Source organism: Hibiscus syriacus, unplaced genomic scaffold (genome assembly GCF_006381635.1).
Source record: "Hibiscus syriacus cultivar Baekdansim isolate YM2019G1 unplaced genomic scaffold, ASM638163v2 tig00110384_pilon, whole genome shotgun sequence".
Lineage (NCBI taxonomy): Eukaryota > Viridiplantae > Streptophyta > Magnoliopsida > Malvales > Malvaceae > Hibiscus > Hibiscus syriacus.
The window spans coordinates 4,994,354-5,017,428 of record NW_024062715.1 but is presented as its reverse complement, the minus strand read 5'-3'; the positions used below and the strand labels follow the sequence as shown (position 1 = coordinate 5,017,428).

At 32.4% G+C, this 23,075-nt stretch overlaps 1 protein-coding gene and 1 long non-coding RNA gene across 4 annotated transcripts; one reads left to right on the top strand and one right to left on the bottom strand.

The window, feature by feature from the left end:
* Positions 1–664: 664 nt before the first annotated feature.
* LOC120121976 (pentatricopeptide repeat-containing protein At1g26460, mitochondrial-like) lies at positions 665–4,765 on the bottom strand. The gene is made up of 7 exons (XM_039141237.1): positions 4,041–4,765; positions 3,251–3,473; positions 2,673–3,152; positions 1,886–2,092; positions 1,553–1,690; positions 1,278–1,466; positions 665–1,067 (listed from the first exon to the last, which is right to left on the bottom strand). Exons 1-6 carry the CDS (start codon positions 4,634–4,636, stop codon positions 1,278–1,280), a joined length of 1,833 nt encoding a protein of 610 aa, XP_038997168.1. The 5' UTR covers positions 4,637–4,765; the 3' UTR covers positions 665–1,067.
* Positions 4,766–19,520: 14,755 nt separating this feature from the next.
* Positions 19,521–22,803, top strand: LOC120122130. 3 transcript variants are annotated; one of them, XR_005516050.1, is made up of 7 exons: positions 19,521–19,585; positions 19,653–19,887; positions 20,038–20,549; positions 21,150–21,180; positions 22,100–22,158; positions 22,386–22,481; positions 22,718–22,803. It is a non-coding gene; the product is annotated as an uncharacterized LOC120122130 (long non-coding RNA). The 3 variants fall into 3 exon arrangements; XR_005516051.1 differs by having other exon boundaries at positions 19,521–19,887; positions 20,049–20,549; XR_005516049.1 differs by having other exon boundaries at positions 19,521–19,887.
* Positions 22,804–23,075: the final 272 nt, after the last annotated feature.

Below are 23,075 nucleotides of genomic sequence, written 5' to 3'. Positions count from 1 at the left end.
TTCTAAAGAATAAAATACTTTAATTATATATAATATTATTGTGACGAAATTTATAAATTGATCGACTAATTAAAATATTATAAGGATGTTCATGCTCATATTGAAGATAATATCAAGGGGAGTCTAAAATACAATGTTAATATAAAGTTGTAATTGATTAGAACTAAAACATTTATTAAGTACGTAATTTTTTTAGAGTAAATTGGGTAATATTTTAAGTTGATATGTTATATTCTTTGTAATAAAATAATAAAAATTGTTTAACTACTCTTGTTGCAACCTAAAAAATTAACGTCACGAGATTTATATAATATTTTTTATTATAATCGAATTTATCATAGAATCCACTTACCAGAAAAATATCTACAAAAATATCCCAATTTAGTTATTCTTCACTACATTTTATAACACATTTTATTCTTGTAAAAATTTAATAAAATATTAAGCAGCAAATAAAATTTCAAAACGAAGGCAATCACGATCAGAAGATATTTTCTTTCTGAGACCAAAAGTTAGTTCCAAGAAAAAATTCGATACATATTTCGGGCTGTGCATCGAAACATCCTTAGACCTGCAGCAGCAACAGCAAGCATAACACAGATGTTACGATAATCAGATCAAACAATTTCAATTTACTCCTCCACTACGAACAGAATCCATACAACCTTAGTTACCTCTTCAAGAAATAAAAGAAGCAGCCTCTACAATCAGTTCGGGCACACTGGTAACATCAATTATCATTAAACTTCAAAGGGTTCGAAAAACAAGCCGGATAAAATTAAATGGTGAAAAAGACGACGACTTTATGCTTTCAATCCTTGCTCCTACATAATTTGGAAGGTCCTATATTTATTTCTTAACATTTTGTCTTCCTACTCCTCAGAAAGGGTAATACAGGGAGGAAAAAGGTTACAGCTTGACATTTATCCTGCCAAGGCTCAAAAAGTGACAAAAACCAAATAATGTGAAAAATAGGAGGGGTTCATACTTTATTGGGACTTGCAACAAGTGAACTTGGTGAATGCCAATCAGCACTCTTGATTTTTCCAATATAAATATCCTAGAATCTGCAATAAGAGATCAATTAATTCTGGTAAAAAAAAAGGAATGAATTTTCGGAAGTTCTACGGTAAAAAGTCAAGGCTTCATATCATCAGCATTACATTGTAAAAAAATCAACTACAAGAACCTTCTTCCTCGAACCTAAGAAAATATAAGAAAACATTCCAGAACTCCTCGTGCAAGTATTTATACCATAAGACAGCAACAAAGCCTACCTATGACGCATATTCAGTGCCATAGTCAAGATTGAAAAGCATGCTCCTGCGGTTTTCCGAGCCCATTTGAATGCTGAATTTCTTTGCCAGGGATTGGACTTGATCATCACACTCGTAGTCCATCTCTCTCATGCATCGTCTTCTGATCTTTTTTAGTGTTTCTTTGGAGGGTATAAATCCAGCAGTAACCTGCAAAAATGATTGTGAATGGCCTTAAATAATATTTTCCACAAAGATAGAATTGATGTTATCGATCAGAAAGGAAATAGAGTTACCATCTCATCAATTACAGATAGAGAAGCTTTTTGATCACGATTGATGAGATGAGCATCAATAAGCAACGAATATGACTTAGCATCGGGTTTCACACCCATGCTCAACATGTGTTCAAACACCCTGGAGGCTTCAAAAGTCTGCCATGCAAGGATACATTAACTTGAAGCATTAGGTTCAGATTTGAAACTTAAAACCCAAGAAAGCAGCTTTTGCTCGGGGGAGGGGGGAAATTTTATCCTGGATACAAGCATTTTGCATGCTCAAGATAACCCATGCAAGCATCCAAATGTACTTGTTGCAAGAGTATGTGCATATGAGGGTGAGATACATACCTTCTTCACCTTTCCAAATGCATAGATCAAAGCATTATATGAATGAATATTAGGGGTCAACCCGAAAGAAGAACTTATTGCGTCAAATGTTTGGTAGGCACGCTCAATGTCCCATATGTTTCCACAACCCAAAATTATACAATTCAGAGCGGCAATAGACTTGTATGGAGGGTCTGCACGGCTTAAATTCTCAATTTGATAATATACCTGAGGAGAATATTTCAATTTTATGAAATCAGCTACAGCCACTTCAAGGAGCAAACTATATAAAGATTAGGTTTATGAAAAAATTTAAAAGAACGACGATAATTGATGGTCATAAGTTCAACCGTAACAGGCTAACAGCTTTTATCTTTTATAAAAAAAATAATTTTCCTGGAACAAAGTTGTCATTGCAATGATGCATATAACTGCTAAATACTGGTAAACTGACCTAAAGACATAGAATCAAACATAATTGCTGAGGCATGTAGGAGAAAATGCATAGATTGCAAGGACAGAATGATGGAGCAAAAGTCATTTTTCTTTCCACGCACACAATTCAGAACAAAAAGACAAGTGATTTAATTAATTTGATTCAAATGCTCAATTAAGTGTTCAACAGGGAAGCTTAAGGGACTTCTATGATATTCATTTATTATTAATTTTTAAAAATAAAAAGTGCAAATATAAATTCTGATGCTAATTTCTTTTTCTCAGTTAATATCAAAATCACCAAATTATTAAATAATGGTTGACTCAACAGATTTATCGGAATGAAAATAATTGGAAGTATAAAAGCACATACTGAATCCAATGTCTCAAAACCCTTCTTGGAGGAAGCCACAACCAATGGATTTAAAGAAGTAAAAGGTGAAAACATATCTTCTGCTTCATTAACGGAGTTCCCATGAGCAGTCTCAAACTCATGCAACGTACCAAAAGCCTTTTGTAGATTCCCCAATGATGCAAGAGCATATATCTTCCCCAGGAAAGATTCAGGGCTAGGCACCTTTTTTTGACGCAATGAGCGCCGAAGGATTGCCCAAGATGCATCCAACAGGTTTGAACTGTAGGTCCTACCTGCAGTTGCAAGTGCTGAGACAATTAATCCTTCATCTACAGAAAGTAAGAAAGGCGGCCTTGCATTTTCGCCTCGAGCAATCCATTTGGCCATAAATTCCAAAGCATAAAATAACAACTTGCTGTTGTCTGCTTGCATAGCAACTTCTGCAAGGTAGTTGCACAAACCCCAATTTGGATAAAGAGCTCTATTCTGCTCCATTTTCTGATAAGACCCAAGAAAAAAAGTCAAACAATCAAAGACTGCGCAAAGACAATTTCCATACTCAAAACAACATTTAGCCAACTATATGAGTCATATACCTTACACATCTCAATGACAGTAACCAAAGTATCAAGCCGCCCCTCTTTGACACAGCATGCTACGCACTCTGTAAATACTTTCATAGACAACTTATAACCAGATTGTAAAGCCTTATCTATATGAGTCAAGGCTGCTTCAATCTGTTGCATCTCAAACAGCAGTCCAATAACCAAATCATAAGATTCATCATTAGGCAGAGATTCCTTTCCACCTTGCAACATCCTGATTGGTATAAAGTGAAGGGCAAAAATATCATTTTAATATCAAATGAGTTTTGAAGGTAGTTCCAGTAAACTTAAAGCGGTATCTTACATAGGCAATTGAGTTCCTATTTTAAATGAATGGATATCCTTCCAAGCAAGTAAATTGATAGAAGGAATTTAAATCTTCAAAAATAAATATCGCCACCATCATTTGTGTTCCAATTCTAATTCAAGTAATATCAGTAAAGTTTCACCGAAACAACATCCACCATAAACTATAAACCCTCAACCAAAGACAACCACACAACACAAAATCTCCAACTCCATAACAGAGACACATTCAAATATAAAGGATTCAAATTCTCAATACAATAAAAATAGTGGGGAAAAAAAAGAGAATCTTACAACAAAGTCCACGCTCATATCAGCGGAATGCAAAGCAATAAACTTCAACAGAAAATGAGGATTTTTTTATTCTAATTTCATTTACTAACTCAAAATGAAGTATTTCTGAAACTTTTAAGCAAAGGGTAACTTTAGAGAGAGAAAGCAAAAAAAAGAAGAAAAGTACAGTGCTACAACTAACCGTTCAAGCAATTTCTCAGCAGCTACAGTTTCCTTAGCCTGATGCATAGCCTTTAAAACCAAATTAAACGACGCTGTATTGGGAACAAGCGCAAAATCATCCATTTGCTCAACGAAATCGAGTAAATCCCCGGCCGTTGCTCCGATCATGAAATTAGCTCTCAAATAATGATTATAAAGATTCACATCAGGCCTATTGGGCTTCCCATTCTTATCCAGCAATCGAACCCAGGACTCAAAAAGCTCTTTTATATCGGTCCAACGTTGCTGAGTCATCAAATCGGCGAAAAGATTCATCAAAGCAGGCGCGTCCATGGACTGGGAAAGGTACTGAATCCGGTGTCCGCCGAGGGGAACAAGCGATTGAGCTAGGGAGGCTGAATTTTGGGCTGCGTTAGGGTTCCGCCAATTTTCATGGTAGAGAGGGCTGCCGGAGGCTGGGTTGGGAGGGAGAGGGGTGGTCTGAGTTTCGGTGAAGGGAGTCGACTCCGAGAGTTGAGGTTCTTGAGAAAGGGCAGAGAAGGTGGAAATGTATTTGATTTGGTTTAACCGGTGCAGCATTCGGGTTCGGGTCAAGATCGCCATTTGCGAAGCCATTATTGTTTTTTATTTTCCCTAGAAAACTGAATCAAAATACCTTTAGCTTGTAAGGTTTAGGGTTTCTCGGGACGACGAGAAGGGGTTATCCGTTATCTCGCTTGGAGGAGACAATAATCATTTCATAATGTTAGTGGTAATTTGGAGATCATAGTGGACTAAGCTTTTAAGTAGACATTATATTAGTTACAATATGCTTCCAAGTCCCTATAAGTTTGTGCACATTTGGAATTTAGTCTTTTATTTCTATGTCTTATAATTTAGTCCATTTGTTTTTTAGATTTAAAAAATCCAAATACAGTTGTTAATACCTCAAACATTTATCCATTAACATCCAATGCATTGATCATCACCGTTCAAAAGTGCTAGGATCCATTCATTAGACGCGAAAGCTATTGTAAATAAAGATCAAATAAGTATTAGATAATAATGAAAAATAATAACGGGGTGGAATCAAAGCTTTTTCAAAATTTTCTACCAAATTTATTAATATGTCATTTTAAAATTTAAAATAATAATAATAATTTAGTGATCATAAAATATGATGGTATGATGGTTCTGAATCTAATAATTTTTAATGATATTAATTATTAAACTTGAATTTTTAAAGGGTTAAGTACAAATGGTCTCTCGACTATATGGTATTGTTTTGTTAAGTCTCCCAACTATCAAAAGTTACAAAATGATCTCCTGACTATAGGATGTTGCTTTGTTGAGTTCTTCGACTATTAAAAGTTACAAAATGGTCACCAACTATTCATTATGTTCCAAACTCGTCATTTTTTATAAAAAAAATTAATGTCAGTCTGATATGGATGTTAATTTTTAGTATGAGATATGATAGTCGTTTAATATTTTGGGATTAAATTTTATAATATCTCATATAGTAGATTAACGTTCAGCTTAGACTGTCATCAAATTTTTAACGGAAAATGATGAATTTGGAACATAATGAATAGTCAAATGACCATTTTGTAACTTTTAATAGTATCGGGATTCCACAAAGCAACATTCTATAGTTGGGGGACCATTTTGTAACATTTGATAATCAATGGACTCAATAAAGTAACACCTTATAGTCAAGGGACCATTAGTATACTTTACCCTTTTTAAATTAGAAAGTAGAATTAAATTGAGTAAATTACAGTTTAAGTCATTTAATTATGAGTTTAGTAATAAGCAAGACAATTTTCTTCTAAATTTTGCAAACATCTCACTTTCTTCTAAAAGTTACAAACATATAACTAAATTAAAATATTATTAAAAACATGCCATTATCCATTAAATATTATTAAAAATAAGTCATTAGTTGTTAAATTAAAATATTATTAAAAGCAAGTCATTAGTCGTTAAATATTAGATATGAATACTTATGTGATCAAATATAACAATATTTTTATCCTTAAAATTTATATAGTTTACAAATTTTATCATAATTCAAAACAACTTAATAAATTTAATTATTTATATTTAAAATATTCATCATTCCAGTTTTTGTTCTTCTCTTAAATCACTTGTTCTTCCTTTAAGAAAGTTATATTAATTTTCTATTACTTTTCTAATATAATAATAATATTTTTATAATAATTTGTTGATGCCTTATGACAAAATACAGTTAACCAACTATTGTCTTGATTCAATGTTTTGTTTGTTTTGATAATATCGTAAAAGAAGGTTGAATTTATTGAAGTTTTAAATATGAAGGGTTAAATTTATTGAATTATTTTGAACCGAGAAAAAATTAATAACATATATAATTTTTAAGGACTAAAAATGTTATTATATGAGATCACATTAAATGTTTGTTTTCAATTTTAACACCGAAGAGACATGTTTATAACAATATTTTGTTGGAAAAATTTTGATAAATTGAAAATTTTTAGCCATGTTTTCAATAGGTAAAGGTGGAGATTCAAATGATGAATTTATAGATTCATATTCTACTCCATGAGATCTTTACAATGATATCTCATATGCTCAAAACGATTGAGTGAAGAACGAGAAATTGATTCTCAAAGTAGGGTACTTGTGAATTGTGTAAGAAAAGGAAAAAGAAAATGAAAAACTTATATCCCACATCGTTAGCTCTTACGAACAACCGAAATATGTCAAGAGGGGGTGAATTGGCATTTCAAAAATTTATGGCGAAAGCAACCAAAATTAAAACTTTTGTACAAAGAATTTAGAGTGATTCGACTTCTAAACCAATCTACATCCACTACCTTAGCATCTACACTAAGGATTTCTCAAATCAACTAGATTTGCTAACATTTGAGGACAAGATATAACCTTACAACAACACACAAAGTTTATATCTCAAAACCTTGCTTACTCTCTCTCTATAAGAGGGATTACAAATTTAGCAAATCAAAGAAAATCTTACAAAGGAAAATTAGTTTGCAATAAATTAAGCACTTACCCAAATCACGGTTAAGAAAAAATAAACAAAGAAGCTCACAAGTGTGTTAGAAACAATATGACAATTTTAGCTCAAACTCTTTTGATGTTGGTTTGATCTTACAGTTTACTTTTTTTTTGTTATTCTCCTTTTGAATCTTGGTCTATTTTATGTCTTCTAACATCCTTCAAGTTGTTTGGAGCTGCTGGTGGCTGATTAGAGTCGTTAGCTTCAATAATTTTGAGCATTTAATACTCACATGCACATTTAGTATCAATACCAGATAGTGGGTATAGAAACCGAGAGCCCTAATGGTCAAATTTATAGTTGTTTAAATCTCAGTATCAACACTGTTCATGTGAGTATCGATACTAACCTACCAGTATTGATACCAACACCATAGTATCGATACTAGAAAAACTCACTGGGATTTTGGTATCGAGACTGACTTGTGGGTTCGAGACTGGGGGAGGTTTTTGGGCAAAAATCAATATTTTTTAGCTTAAAAAAATGTTTATAAGTTATAATATGATCTAAAAACACTTAAGGTTATTTTTCATAATTAAAAATCACTTAAATTATTTTATTACAAATTTTCTTAGAATTTACAAAATGCAAATTTTAACAAATTAAAATATTTGAAAATCATGTCATGTCAAAATCAAATATTGGTTCAACAATCTCCCCATTTTTTATATAACAAAACCCTTTGTGAAAATTTTCTTTTAAAATAATTTGTGAAAACTAAAATCTCCCCCTTAGTAAAAATATTTTTGGCTAGAAGCAAATTTACACTTACACATATTTCTCTCCCTTTTTTTTTTTTTGTTATAACAAAATCAAATTAAGCTTAATAAAAGAAAATATGTTAGTGTAATAGGGAAATCAATTATTCAACAATAAAGAGAAAATCAAATTATGCTTAACATAAAATAATGAAGTTTATAAGCATAAAATCAAATCAAGAGTAATTCAAGCAAAAGTTCCAAAATAAAAAAAATCCATAAAGTGCATAAGCCTAGTCAAAATGCAAATGTCCTAAAAGCAATATAAGAATGCCTATTCTTCTGGATAGCGGCCATAAGATCATTCAAGTTACCAAGTTTTGAACCATATAGTCATATATGGTCTTCATAGAGATCTCCTCTTGAGGTGGTGGCACCGACGACTCATTCAATTCATTTCCTTCTTCCTCAATGTTGTCTAAGAGTTGTCTTCGATAAGGACCCCATTCATTAGAATCTTCATCAAATTCCCAATTGGTCTTGTGGGTCGATTTGAGTTCGATGACACTAACAAGAGGGATGGGAGGGTCAAAGGAGATGGACACTCTAAGTTTTTCCCTAAAGATCAAACTAAGTATATAACCATATGAAAGAGTTTTGGTGTAATTCCCCCTTTTGAGACAACATCAACAAACTCTAAAAATATGATCATAGCAAAATTAGGACGAATATTATTCTTGACATGATAAAACCACCAATAATCCCAAACACACATATTGGTTGCTTTACCACTAGAAAGGCGAAAAACCACGTATTGAGGAGCAAGAGAAGACAATCGGGGAACTCTATTAAGGCAGGGCTATCATTTTAAAATATTTCTATTTGAACATATGAATTTTTCTTGAAGGGACCATCATTATTAATATTTAAATAGGTAGAAATGGAAGAGGGGCTAAGAGTAAACGTTTTTCCCATAAGGTACGACTCAATCTTAATGACCTTGTTAATGTAATTTTTCTCATGGACTAGGATACCATTTCAAAAAAAAATGCACGACAAGGTTTGGATTCACCTTGGGAGGAGTGCAAACTAAGTCTAAACAACCCAACAAGATAAAAGTTTCAAAGATTGAATTGATATACCATGACCTAAGAAAGTTTGGATCAATAGTAGGCTCAATTTGAAGGACTTTCATCATATAAAATTGATTGAAAATATTAAGGGCATCAGAATCCCTAAAATAAACATTATTAAAGCTTGCGAAGTTGGGGGATTGACCCGTATGAGTAGTGCCACTAGTCCTAAGACGCTTGAGGTTTATTCTAAGAGGCATTGCGAATAAAAATAGTGGCTAGAAAAGTAAAATTTTCATTTGGGAATTTTGTCTAACACCCCAAAATTTTGGTTAGTGACCAAAATGTAAAATTTAAAAGTTTAGTGCCATAATATAATGTTTAGAAAAGTTTTGGGACCAAAAGTGCAATTTTAAAAAGTTTAGGGACCAAATGTACAATTTTAAAAAATTAAGTGTTTTGACCCAGTAAATGAATAATTCACCCCCTAAAAATGACGTTTTGGTGGGAATCAAATTTTTGATCCGGATTTTACGTTAAAAGTTAGGAAATGTTAAAGTCCGATAAAATTCGGTAAATTGAATTGAATAAAAAATTTTAGAAAACTGAATGATATTAAATTAATCTTAGAAATGTTATTTCCACATTTTAAAATGATGGAAAATAATATGGATCATTTTATTTGAGAATTAATTTCCATGTTAAATTTGGACCGTTGGATTAAAGTGGGAAGATTGAAATTTTAAGAAAGTTGCATAGATAAAATGGTAAAGGGTATAATATTTTATCCATATTTGACTTTGGAAAGATTATAAGGGTTATATGGCTTGGTATGAATGTAAATATGAGGATTCATTAATGGTAAAATTGTCATTTCACATTAAACGAATTTTAAATTCATTTAAGCTTAATAAATAATAAATTAACATGAAATTAATTAGAAATTTCATAAGACAAGCTCATATTCAAGCCTACATTTTGTGCTCTTTATGAACTAGGTAAAAAAAATTATTTTTCATTTTTGAGCAATTTCTTTTGGATTTTGGATCGAGCCGTGAAATAGAAAATTGTTCTATTTGAAAAACGCTATCATTTGGTACCATTATTTCATGCTAATTTTACTTGAGTTCAAAGATCCCAAATTCTAGAGTTTATGTTCATGTTAGGGTTTTAAGAATTGATTATGCATTTTAAGGTTATTGAGGTTGTAGATTAATTTCTAAGCTTGATTGATGATTAAAACCACCTATACATGTGTATATAAGATTCAACCTAACCTTAAATTTGGGGGAAAGATGTGATTTGATGAAATTAAGTTAGGGGTTTAATTGTAAAAGTTTTGAAATGTTGAATAGAGGTTGATTTCATGCTCAAATCAAATTAAATCAAGTGAAATCATGAAACCCTACACTCTTGATATACGACCTAAGCTTTAAAAAGTGAGAAAAATTATAAAAAAATTATGTAAGGGTTGAAAATGAAGTAGGAAGGATTCTTCAAGCCTTGGAAAGTTATAGGGACCCTTTTATAATTTTATGAATATTGGGGGACCCATTTGATAATTGTGGAAAAGTTGTGGGTTAACATTAAATGTGCAATAGTTGTTGTACTATGATGGAAATTAATGTTTGAGTGTTGAAATTGAAGTTAGGATGTGAAATTGGATTATTTTGGGAAGTTGGTAAAAGTTGAGGTTCAAATCGCAATATGGAAAAGTTGGGAACTTAAGTGAAATGTTATGTGAAATTTGGATAAAAAGGAATTTGATTGGTCAATTAGAAGTCTTAAGGTCAAAATTTACGTTGTGACATGAAATTAGTATCGAATGAGCATCAGAAGATTTTTAGGAATTTATTTTCTAATGTATGCATATGTTAGTAAGATTCTAACATGTGGTTTGAATTTGTATATATTTTGTAATGATGCTCATTTAGATTGTGTGTTTGAAATCAATATCAAACATTATTAAAGATGAGGAGAAATTTAAGGATGAAATGTGAATATCTAAGGAAGGTTTACAAGTAAAGGACACCAGGTGAGTGCAAATTTAATTTGTACTTATGTTATCAAACGAACATTAGCTTGCGATGAGCCAGTGACGGAATTACTATGGTAAGAAGTGACTCCTAGTTTATATGTTGATTTGTGGTTTATGCATACATGTGTATTTGGTGAGCTAATAGAATTAGTGAATAAGCTGAAAAAATGTGCCTAGATTTGTGTTCTGAACAGTAAGTTTAGAAAATCACCATAAATTCTACAGAAATGACTATGGGATGATTTTTATACCATTGGATTTGTATATCAGTCTAGTTGTATTTAAAATAAACGGAAACTGATTTCGAGATGTATACAAAAAATATATGGATTTTTAATTGATGATAGGTTAGAAAATAGGGCAGCAAATTCTACTCAAAACAACTTATATAAGTCAACTTTGAAAATTCCCTATAAATTGTACAAATGGAACTAGAAGGATTTCCTTATATGGTTGGATTCATATTTGAGTATGGTTTCCAGTGGTATAAACATAATAATTTTTAAGTGTGTATATTAATACATAATAATATTTCTTTGAAGGTAGTGCAAACTACCAGAATATGAAATTGGGATAAAAATTGGGATCAAACCAAATTGAAAGCGAAGGATTAAGTTTAAGCTTAGTGAGTCTTATATTGACTTGTTCATAATTTCAAAGTGAGTGCAAGGCATGCATAACATTATACATAGATGCTTTATACATCATCGGGTAGGACTTGCGATACGTTTACCTTATCTACATTAGCATGATATTTATGTCATTTATCATATATTTGACGTATTCTAAATATGTCAAAAATTGAGTATAAATTGCATTGATCACTGGTTATTATATATGATGTTTATTATGAATATATATATATATATATATATATATATATGATGTTATTTCGGGTATGAATTGCCCAATATGAAATTATATTAATATACTTTGCCATGGATGTATTAAATAAATATATATAAAATAAATATGCCCAAGTATGTCATTGAGGGTCAGTAGTATTGATGGCATGCCATAGAGTCCAGCAACTACAGGTTTCAGCACTATAGTGTGCAAGGACACTTATTACAGGTGATGGGCACAACCTTATGTGTCATATCCAGATCAACACTAGAGCGTAAAACTAGTGTAGGTTGTGGGTACAACCTTATGTGTCATATCCGGATCAACACTAGAATGTAAGATTAGTGCAGGTTTTGTACTACGGTGCATATATTTTACTCGAATAATGGGGTCCTCATAGGTTTATATTTCGGGCTATGGTTTATTGGTTAATAAATGATAAACACGTGAAAAAGCTTATGAGCTTATGGAATAAATGGCAAGTATATTGGTAAGAAATTTTATATCAGGTTTATATCATGTTGATATATGGTGACATGGTTGGAATGTAGGTATCATAATACATTGAATATTGTTAGTCATTTCATTTATGTGTTGCATTGCTTTGAATATTTCTATGATTGCCTCACTAAGTGTATACTCAGCGTGTGATGATTTTCATGCGTAGGTAAAAGAATGCGAGAGGGGTAAGGAGTTGAGTTTGGCATCAATCACCGAGGAATATTTTCAGGTAACAATGATGACATCATATTGTGTTCTAAAGTTTCTAGCTGGCATGTACACGAGTAAGAAATGTCTGCAAATTATAAGTATGTGTAGTATTAAATATTAAGTAATTGGATTTTAAATTAGATGGTTTTATTTAGTTTTATTTATGATATGAAAAATAATAGAACTGTCTAGTTGATGCCTAAAACCAAATTTCAAATAGAGGTCAAAATATTATTATATTTTAATTTTATATGAAAATTTTATTTTACAATTAAAGTTAAGAATTGTAAATTTTTGAAAGAAACAAAATTTTACCAGTTTTCAAATGTAGATTGTTTCCTAATGTTTTTAACATCTCTGACTCGTGTTTGGGGTTGGATATGGGAAAGGGGTGTTACACTTGGTGGACAAACCTAAAATCAAAAGCTCCAACTAAAAAATTTGATGAATGGATTATCCTTCTGCAATAAAAGCATGCATAATATATCTCAATAAACCAATCAATTTTATCAATATGATTCAAATATTGCATAAATTAGAAAAATTTGAAACCCTATTTAAATCATTTTTTAAAAAATTCTTTATGAAAATCATGAAATACAGATGATAAGTTTTCCCAAATTCAGCAAGAAATTGAGGAAAACATGAAAAATATGCAAGTATATATAAAAGAGAAAATGTTAAAGCCACAAAAGGACATGTTCAAAAGATTTGTCGGTCTTCTTGGGGGAAAGAACCCTGAGCATATAAAAGATCCAGTAACTAAAACTATGAAAGAAGATCCACCTTACCCACCAGGTTTTACACTGACTCTTGGCAAAGCTTCTCAAGAAACCCCAGTTCATACAGAAAAAATGCACATTAATCCAACTGGTACTTCCATGAACTTAGAACAGAATGAGCTCGCAACAAGAAAAGTATCAATTCGAGTGTGTCATGGATTTCGATGAAGAGGCTAGGTTAGAGACAAATAGATATAAGAGAAGTAGAAGTAGTTGAAAGAAGAGATTAAGACTATGAAAGATGATAGTGACATTTATGGAATTGACGCTTTGAAGCTTAGCTTGGTTTCTGATATATATATATATATATATATGTGATTTTGTAAAATACGATGGCAGAAGATGTCTTTTTGTTCACATCATGATGTTTTATAGGAAAATGACAGGCTACATTGAGGATGACCAACTTTTAATCTACTATTTCCAAGAAAGCTTAGCAATCTCTCCTACACGATAGTATAACCAGCTGAGCAGAACTAACATATGCTCATGGAAAGATTTAGCCAAAGCATTCCTAGAGTAGTACAAACATGTAAAAGATATCAGGCATAATTGAATTATGCTACAAAGCATTGAGAAAGATCGAATGACAACTTCAAGCAGTATGCCAAGAGATGGACAAACGTGATGTATAAGTTCATCCCCCACTTGAGGATAATGACACAAACATGCTTTTTGTTAACACTTTAAGGGCTCCTTTTATAGGGAATCTAATAGGGAATTCATCTAAAAGTTTTGTCGATCTGGTCACATCTAGAGAGATTATAGAAATGATCGTTAAGAGTGGAAGATTGGATGAAACCACAAGTTAGAAGGAAATATAATAAGGTTAATAATGTGTGTAACTACCAATTGTTCCAACAATATTGTTATGTCTTGACCTCAGGTATCAAGATCATCCATACAAAATACTGCTAGGTAGGATTCAAGGGGATCAAGACAAGAAATGAAAAAATTACAGTTTGACCCAATCTCTATATAGTGTCACCTTACCATGTATAACCTCTAAAACCCTTGTACCTTAAATGGTACGATATTAATGTTCACTACGATACCACATAGGGGTCTCAAGGTACTCGAATGAAAACTATATTGTCTTCAAGAAGATCATCTAGATTTTGATGGAAAAGAATGTCATCAACTTTGAAGATAATGTACAATCGAATATAGCTCATAACTCTTTGCTAACCCATAGAGGTACATAAGTCAATGCCATCACCGAGGAGAAAGGAAAAGTGATCATAACTGATGTGAACGAGGTAAAGTCACCAATGTAGTGGGTTTGGGAGCAGATGATCAAAATATGTTTATTGGTCCTGGGCTCAATACTAGAATAATCTGATAATGAGAATATTTTTTAGTATCATAAGTAAGAGGGGCACAACATACAAGAATGTTCTAAATTTTGAGCCTTAGTACAAGAGATGATAGGTGAAAAAGAGATCATTTTACAAGGAGGTTGAGAAAAAAAATAAGAAACATAGATTTGTACATTCGAGGGTTCCATAAGGGGAGTATACAATGCTAATCATCCTTGCATCTCAGTGCTTGCTCTCTTGCTAAATTTTGAAGTATAGTGTGTAGAACATTGTTGACCAGTTACACAAGTTGTTTCTTGCATCTCAGTGCTTGCTCTCTTGCTAAATTTTGAAGTACATCAAAAAGCTCTGTTGAAGGTTTTGAGTCGAACTTCTGTACCTCATAATTTATCTGTAGACAAGTAAGACATATTAGTCACCAACAACCAGACAGATAATTTTATTTCCTTCTCCGATGATGAGATCCTCTCTAGAATGATCGGTAGTGACAAAGCTCTCCATATTATTATCAGGTGTAAGGGATATGTATTACTAAGGGTGTTGATCGATAATGGTTCTGCACTAAATGTAATGACATTAGTGACCCTAAAAAAGTTACCTATTGACAACACACATACATGAGGAATTGTCAGAGTGTAGTCCAAGTATTTAATGAAACAAAAAGAGAAGTCTTGGGTAAGATCAACATCACTCTAACCATTGATCCATCTATATATAAAGTTAAGTTCCTTATGATGGATATCGTGCCCACTTATAACTATCTATTGGGGAGACCATGGATCTATCAAGGAGGGCATGTTCTATCCACACTGCACTATAAGCTAAAATTCATAATTAAATGAATGATGATATGTATCTACATCGAGGAGTATATAGTAGCATATGTTTCTACCAATATACCATACGCTGAGGTGGATGAATAAGCCCTTAAGTGTTCCTTTAGATCTCTCGAGTTCATCAATGCCACCTTTATGGATGAAGAGAAAAGAATGTTGAAATTATGGCTTGATGCTCTTGGATGGGAATTTAACTAACCCTTAGAAGAAGAGCAAGAGTTAGAATAAACTTTGGAAAGCGTCTCTAGGGATCTGTCAATGTCATATCCTCATCCACCAAAAGGGATCACTTTGGTTTAGGATATTAGCTAAACCTAAAGGAGAAATTGAAATAAATCCAAAAGGGTCAGGAGAGTAGAAGAGCTAGGTGGGCTGGAGAATACCTCAAATGGGAGTCGAGGACTTTTCCACCACTTAATGAGATATTCTATCTAGTGGTACATGTTTCATAGAAGCCAGCCACTGAAGAAGCTTGTTGTCGATGATGCCATGGAGGATTTGAGCATTAATGACATCCTCGAGGATAAAGAAGAAGAAGAAAGTGTTGTGCGAATTTACCTTGTTCTACCAGGATTTGTGTTGAACAATTGGATTGTAAAGGAACGACATGTAGTTTACAAAAATGTTTTAGAGTAATACACGAGAACTTTTCCCTATTGTCTAAACCCATGGCAATAAGTGATTCTAAGGTTAAACTATATGTCTTTAATTTGTAATAAAAGATATATTTCCTTAAATCTCACATGGTAAACATTCTTTCATTCATTCTTTCATTTTCTATTATATGTGTATGATATTTTATTATATTTATTCAATATGGGATAAACTCTCCCGTTTGTATATATGTTAATATATATTCTCGTTCGTTATTTTTTCATGACCCCAAATATCAATGGCATGAATGTCGATGACTCTGACTTGGAGGTTGATTTTGAGATGCCCATATGTCAAAGGGAAATAAAGAATTGTGATGATGAGAATGAATATGATTTGCCTTCTAAACTATTGAAAATGATGGACAGGAATGACAAACAAATTCTATCTCATAAAGAGCTGATAGAAATTATAAATTTAGGGTCTGGTGAGGAATATTCCAAGTTAGAGTGTTTTCTTGGTCGTACGAATACATTCCAAGTTTAATTACAAAAAAAGTGGTACATAAGTTGCCAATAAAGCTAGAGTGCAAATAGGTACAACAAAAGCTCACAATAATGAGACCTGATATACTACTAAAATAAAAGATGAAGTGAAGAAGCAATTCAATGTTGGATTCTTTAAAGTAGCTAAGTACCCTAAATGGGTGGCTAATATCATCTCAGTACCAAAAAAGAATGAAAAAGTCTGAATGTACGTTGAATACAAAGATCTCAATAGGACAAGTCCGAATGATAATTTTCCTTTACCACACAGACACCCTAGTAGATAATACTACTATAAATTCCATGTTTTCATTCATGGATGGATTCTCTAGCTATAATCAAATAAAGATGCACCTTGAAGATATGGAAAAGACCATGTTTGTTACCATGTGGGGCACGTTTTGCCACAAAGTGATTCTGTTTTGGTTGAAGAATATAGGGTCAATGTACCAAAGAACCATGGTGACATTGTTTTCATGGCATAATGCATTAAGAAATAGAATTTCATGTTAATGATATAATTCCATGGAGAAAACAACGCAAGAACATGTTGAGAAGCTGAGAAATTTTTTCCAAAGATTGAGGAAATGACAATTGAAAATCTGAATAAATGTATTTTCGAGGTAACATCTGGGCAATTGTTGGGCTTCGTAGTTAGTAAGAAAGGGATTCAAATAAACCGCGAAAAAGTCAAACCTATTAAAAAAAATGTCATCCCCACAAACACAAAAAGAAGTTCAAATTTTCTTAAGAAGATTAAACTATAATTTATCTCTTAATTGACCGAGAAATATGATCTTATTTTTCACCTCATTCGAAAAAATAACCTAGAAGTATAGGGTGATGATTGTCAAGAGGCCTTTGAAGCAGTAAAATTGTATTTTTCTAATACTCAATCTTAATGCCACCTATCTTCGTCAAACAATTAATTTTGAACCTGCCAATCTTTGAGAATTCGATGGGGGTATATATTGGGTTAACATGACCATAATGAGAAGAAAAAAAGAGTGATCTACTACCTCAACAAAAAGTTTACTGATTGTAAGGCGAGGTATTCACCAATTGAGAAGTTATGTTGTACACTAGTCTAGGCCACTTGAAGACTTAAACCATATATGTTGTATCACTCCACTTGGTTGATCTCTAAATTGAACCATTTAAAATATTTATTGGGTGTACAGACTCCGTCTGAAAGATTACCCATTGGCAGATTCTACTATCAAAATTTGATATCTAGTACATAAGTCAAAAAAATAGTTAAAGGGAGTGATATAACATATTTCATAGCAAGTAGAGCTTATGAAGAATATGAACCATTAAATTTTGATTTTCTTGGTGAAGATTTGATGGCTATTTTGGTAGAAGAATCAAGCATTTCTACAAGTACTGGAAGTTGAACTTTGATAGTGTTTCAAATGCATTGAGGAATGGAATAGGGACAATTCTGGTTTTTCCCAAAGGAGATCACTATCCTTTTACCAGTCGTTTGAACTTTGACTATACAAACAATATATCTGAATATGAAGCTTGTGTTTTGGGTCTTAGAGCTGCTATCGAGCGCAAAGTGAAGACACTTAAGGTGTATGGGGATTCAACTTTAGTGATTTATCAACCCAGAGGTAAATTGAAACAAAAGATCATAAGCTCGTGGAATACCGTAAATTGGTCATGGAACTGATTGAAGAATTTGAGAAAGTGATATTCAATTATCTCTCCAGAGAAGAGAATCAAATGGAAGATATTGGCCACTTTAGCAGCTACATTTAAAGTAAATGAACATTCAAGTATGAGGCTCATTGATATGTATTCTTATGAGTACCCAGCTCATTGTTATAACATTAAGGAAGAAGAATATGAAAATCCCTGATACTATCATATCTTGTAGTATATCATGTATTAAAGTTATCATGAGGAGGTAACTAAGGATGATAAAAGAACTACTAGAAGAATGATTGTCGAATACATACTGAATGGTGGGATCTTGTATAGAAAAAACTCATATCAATTTCTACTGAGATGTATGGATTCCAATGAAGTTTAAACGATCATTGAAGAAATGCATGAGGGTGTATGTGGTACCCATGCTAATAGACTTGCTTTGGTTAGACAGATGATGAGATCAGGGTATTATTGGTCAACAATGAAAACTGATTATATTAATTATGTCAGAAAATGTCATAAGTGCCAAATCTAAGAGACAAAATTCATGCTCCTCCTCACCCATTACATGTGATGACAGCCTCGTGGCCTTTAACCATATCATGTACCACATTGCCACTAAGACGTATCAATAAACATAGTAGGTCCTATCACCAATCCCATTAAACAACCATTACTACTAAGAGCTACTAAGAATATATTGCTACTAGGTCTATTAACCCTTATGGATACCAATACTTATTAACCAATTATTATTATTAAGGGATAATCCCAAATATTATTACTAAGGCTAAGAATAAGATTTTTATTAAGGGTCATTGTGAGGTCCAATTTCGAAATTAGCTTTAAGGTTCAAATTTGAAACCATGAGATCATATTATTAACATGAGTCTTCAAATTCATACTAATAAAATCGCTTTTTTAGCATTTAGGCCTAGAATGTTGATACTTTTGACCCTGTAATCTAATAATTTTGAAACTACTAACTCTATAGAAAAATAAGTTTGTAGCGGCATTTTTAACGGTGTTTTGAGAGTAAACATGATAAGTTTTTACATATAGCGGCATTTATAAAAGAAACACCACTAAATGGTAATATTAGTGGCGTTAAAAATGCCGCTAAATACTTATAATTTAGTAGTGTTTTTTTCAACAAACGTCGCAATAGAGCTCATAGTGAATTTTTTTTATTACACCCCACAATATTTTAGATAATTAGTGGTGTTCGTAATTAAAAACGCACAGTACGATTTGTGCATAGTGATGTTTTTAACAAACGCCATTATTGTTCATCATATGATCTGTTTTCTACTTATTTTAGATTTTCTTCGTTCACATTTAAAAAAAAAACATGCGAGTCAGCATTTTGGAACGTCTGCCTGACTCAATAGGAGGTGATCAGAGACCTCAATCATCTGGATTGGTAAGAGTCTTACCTTACCGTAATCAAAACTCTAAACTAATTGGTTCTTCTCATCGTCAAAATCTAGGGTTTCTGTTGTATCTTTCATTTCAAGAAGTAATTGGTTCCCCTGCCCCTTTCAACAATGCATCTGGATGTCAATCCAAGTTAGGTTTTGCTGGATTTTCCATCGCCGCCATCCTTCGTGCTTTGATTTTTGGTAAATCTTTCGTATGCTTTCCTCTTTCCCGTTTACCTGTTTAAAGCTCTTTTCTCCCCCTTTCTCTCAGATGTGGATCAACTTTATGAACTCTACTATCCAGGTAATTACATATCTCCTCTACCTCAATCTTGTTTCAATTTTTCATGTTGATTTCTTTTGATTTTCTGTAGTTTTTCTGTTTGATTTATGTTATTATTGAATTTAGAGATTCAATTTCCTTAAATAAACTAGTAAACATTTGTATATAAAGAGTTTCTGCAGTTTTACTGATTTGTTCACGGCAAGTACCAAGGAATTTGATTACGAAAGGGAAGAGAGAGGACATACGATGGAGTGTTGATTAGGTACTTGAGAGGAGGGAAAATGGAGAAGACCCAATTCGGAACGAGTGTCCCATGTTGTTCATGAAGTCGATGTAAGTGACGTAGCCAGCAACAGAGACGATGGATGCAGTTCCATTTAGAGCTATTGTCAACATTGGTATTGTGAACAGGGCATAGTATGCTACGAGCTCTGCAAATGGATGTATCACAGATGCGACACCGACATTCATTATATTATTACAGTTCAAAGCTCAAATTGTTTAAAAGGAGAGGTACTTACAAGAAATAGGTTCGGTGACAATTGAGGAATCGTGATGAGAATGGTAACGAGAGTAAAGATAATGATGGTGCAGTGCTCTATGAAGCCAGTAGTAGAGGAATTCCATAGGGCAGGCATGGAGCAACATGGTTATAAGCACACTATCCATTCTCCCTATAGGTATGTATGAAGCTCCTGGAACGTATTTGTTGACTAAGTAATACAATATTGCATTGAACAATATTTGATCATCCAAGCAATAATATTCACGGTTCATCCCCAACCCAAAACAAAGAACTTTTCATATATAATTTTACAGTCTGTGTATCAAATAATTACCAGTTTCTTTCCCTGTTGACTTGATCAAATTCGATAGACTTGTCTACAATCCTGTTGGCACCTTTGGTATGGGCTCATTATGATTAAACAATTAATATCTTATTAAAATAAAGTTTAGGATGCACCTACCAACTTAAGCCCAAGTTATTTTCTATTTTCTTTGTCTTGAAGGGATTACTTCATTAAAGTAATTAGTTATCCAATCGAAAACTGGAATGTTTTTAGTGCTTTCGGACATGGTCAGTACAATCTGATTCACTGATAAAGAATATCTTGCATTGATGTTGTTAGATATGGTTACAGGGGAAGCTTATGATGTTTAGTATTCATTGTTTATGTGGTTGTAGGGGCTATAGCCATCCATTTTCAACTCCTAGGTCTTTCATGTATAAATGGGTCGCTGCATTATTCTGAAACTTAATTATCTTTGAATTTGTGCAGGATCAGGAAGCATTATCTGCTTTCAAAGATGGTATGAATAGTTCTCTTTTTTCATTCATTTTTTCTTATGTAAATGCTTTATATAGGCCTTAATTGAGTCGCTCTTTAGCTGGTGATGGTGTTTTTTATCATTCATTGGTTTGTGATTGTTGTTTTTATCTGGTTCTAAGTTTGTTATTGTTGTTGCTTGATCGCTATCTTTAGCTTAAGTTTACTAGACATCTGCTTAAACCTTGATAGTAAAACCTCTGCCTTCTCCCCAAACTATCAGCTATGTAGGATTTGATGTGCTTTTTCAATTAATATGTTCATTCTGTTTAATGGAAACCGGTCCTATATTTGTTGCATGATAACCTTTTTATTGTGATAGCCGAAATGGCTCCCTCTTGTTTGCCTTCTCAAATCAGTCTAGAAAGAAAATAGACAACCAATAGTAAATGCTCTCATCACATTCTAAATCAGAGTGCTACTTATCTTAGTCAAAAGATTCGTAGACTAGGATTTGCGTTTTGAGCTAAACCGAGAGCCTTTCCCCAAGGTTTTATTTCTTCGGATTGTTTGGATGTTTTGGTGATTTGTGTGATCTAGGAACACTCAAATTAGGAATTTTGTGTGGCAAGAGTTGGTTAAAAAAGTGGTGCTAGTTTTTTTTTTTTAATTAACTTGTATGTAAAACTCTAACAAGGATATGATAGGGAACTGGATGAGCGTTCTAGAAGTTGAGGTATATATTGGTAAAGAAAGAACTGATTTAGCTTATTAAAAAGTCAATTCTAGTTGCTTTTTAGCAATTTGAAATCTGAATCATTCCACAATCATGTGCTGAACTCATTCAGATCCATTGATATTTTTTTTGTACTTGTACCATTTGCTGAATTGAACATTTAGAAATTTCTTCGTTGTTTTTATTATAAGCTAATTATTCCACGTTCTCTCTCTTACTAATTCAGGTTCTCACGGGAATATTTTCCTGACTCTCATTGCAAGGCGTTCTCGACATTATGCTGGGGTAAGGTTAAGAGGCTTTACAGTTACTGATTGAAATGCCTTCTAGATTTATTGTGTTGTTTTCGTTTGTCTTTTTGGTTTCACTTTGATTTTATTTTCCATCCTTATTTTTGTGCTTTAGTTTGTGATTGCTTTTGTGAGATAATAAATAAACTGTTTTTTCACGTAATCTTGTTGTTTCTTTTGATTCACACGACTCACTTTTCTTATTTCTATTATACTGCATAGATACTTGAAACGTGGAGTGATTGAGAAAGGCAGTGTGTGGCAAATGATGTTGAGACTGAAGATCATATAATGTTTTTACATGATTATCTAAAACAGGTTAGTTATTGTTGTCTGTAAATTCATAAAAGATATGTTTATTTTTTCAAAGTTAGTTTCCATTAGTTCAAAGTGAGTGCACGTGAAAATTCATTGTAAGCTGAAATCCAAGTTGTTTCTAGATAAAATAATATGTATTTGCATTTGCTGATAGAGAAAAGTTAATCGTGTCTCTCTTTTATCATTTGATTTTGCTGCACATATTCTGGAACTAATTAACACATTTCCTTTTGCAGGTTGCTAATTTACATTCCCAGTTGAATACTCAAAGTCAGATGGAGTATTAATCAACTGATGTTGCATATTGATGCTCAAAATTGCCACTCAAAATTGCCACTTGAAGAATGTTTTTTTTTTTTTAAATTTTAGTGAACAATGTTTTTTTAATTGAAAGAGAAAAAACCTAGACTAAATTCTAATGAACAATGTTAAACTAAATTACATTTAATTTTAATGTTTATAAACTTTAATTTATTTTGTTGTTGTACATATTTTTCTACATAATTTATGTCGTAATTAAATTAACCTTAATGTTAATTATATAATGTTACATGATATTAAAATTATGTAATATAGAGTAGAAAATAATATATG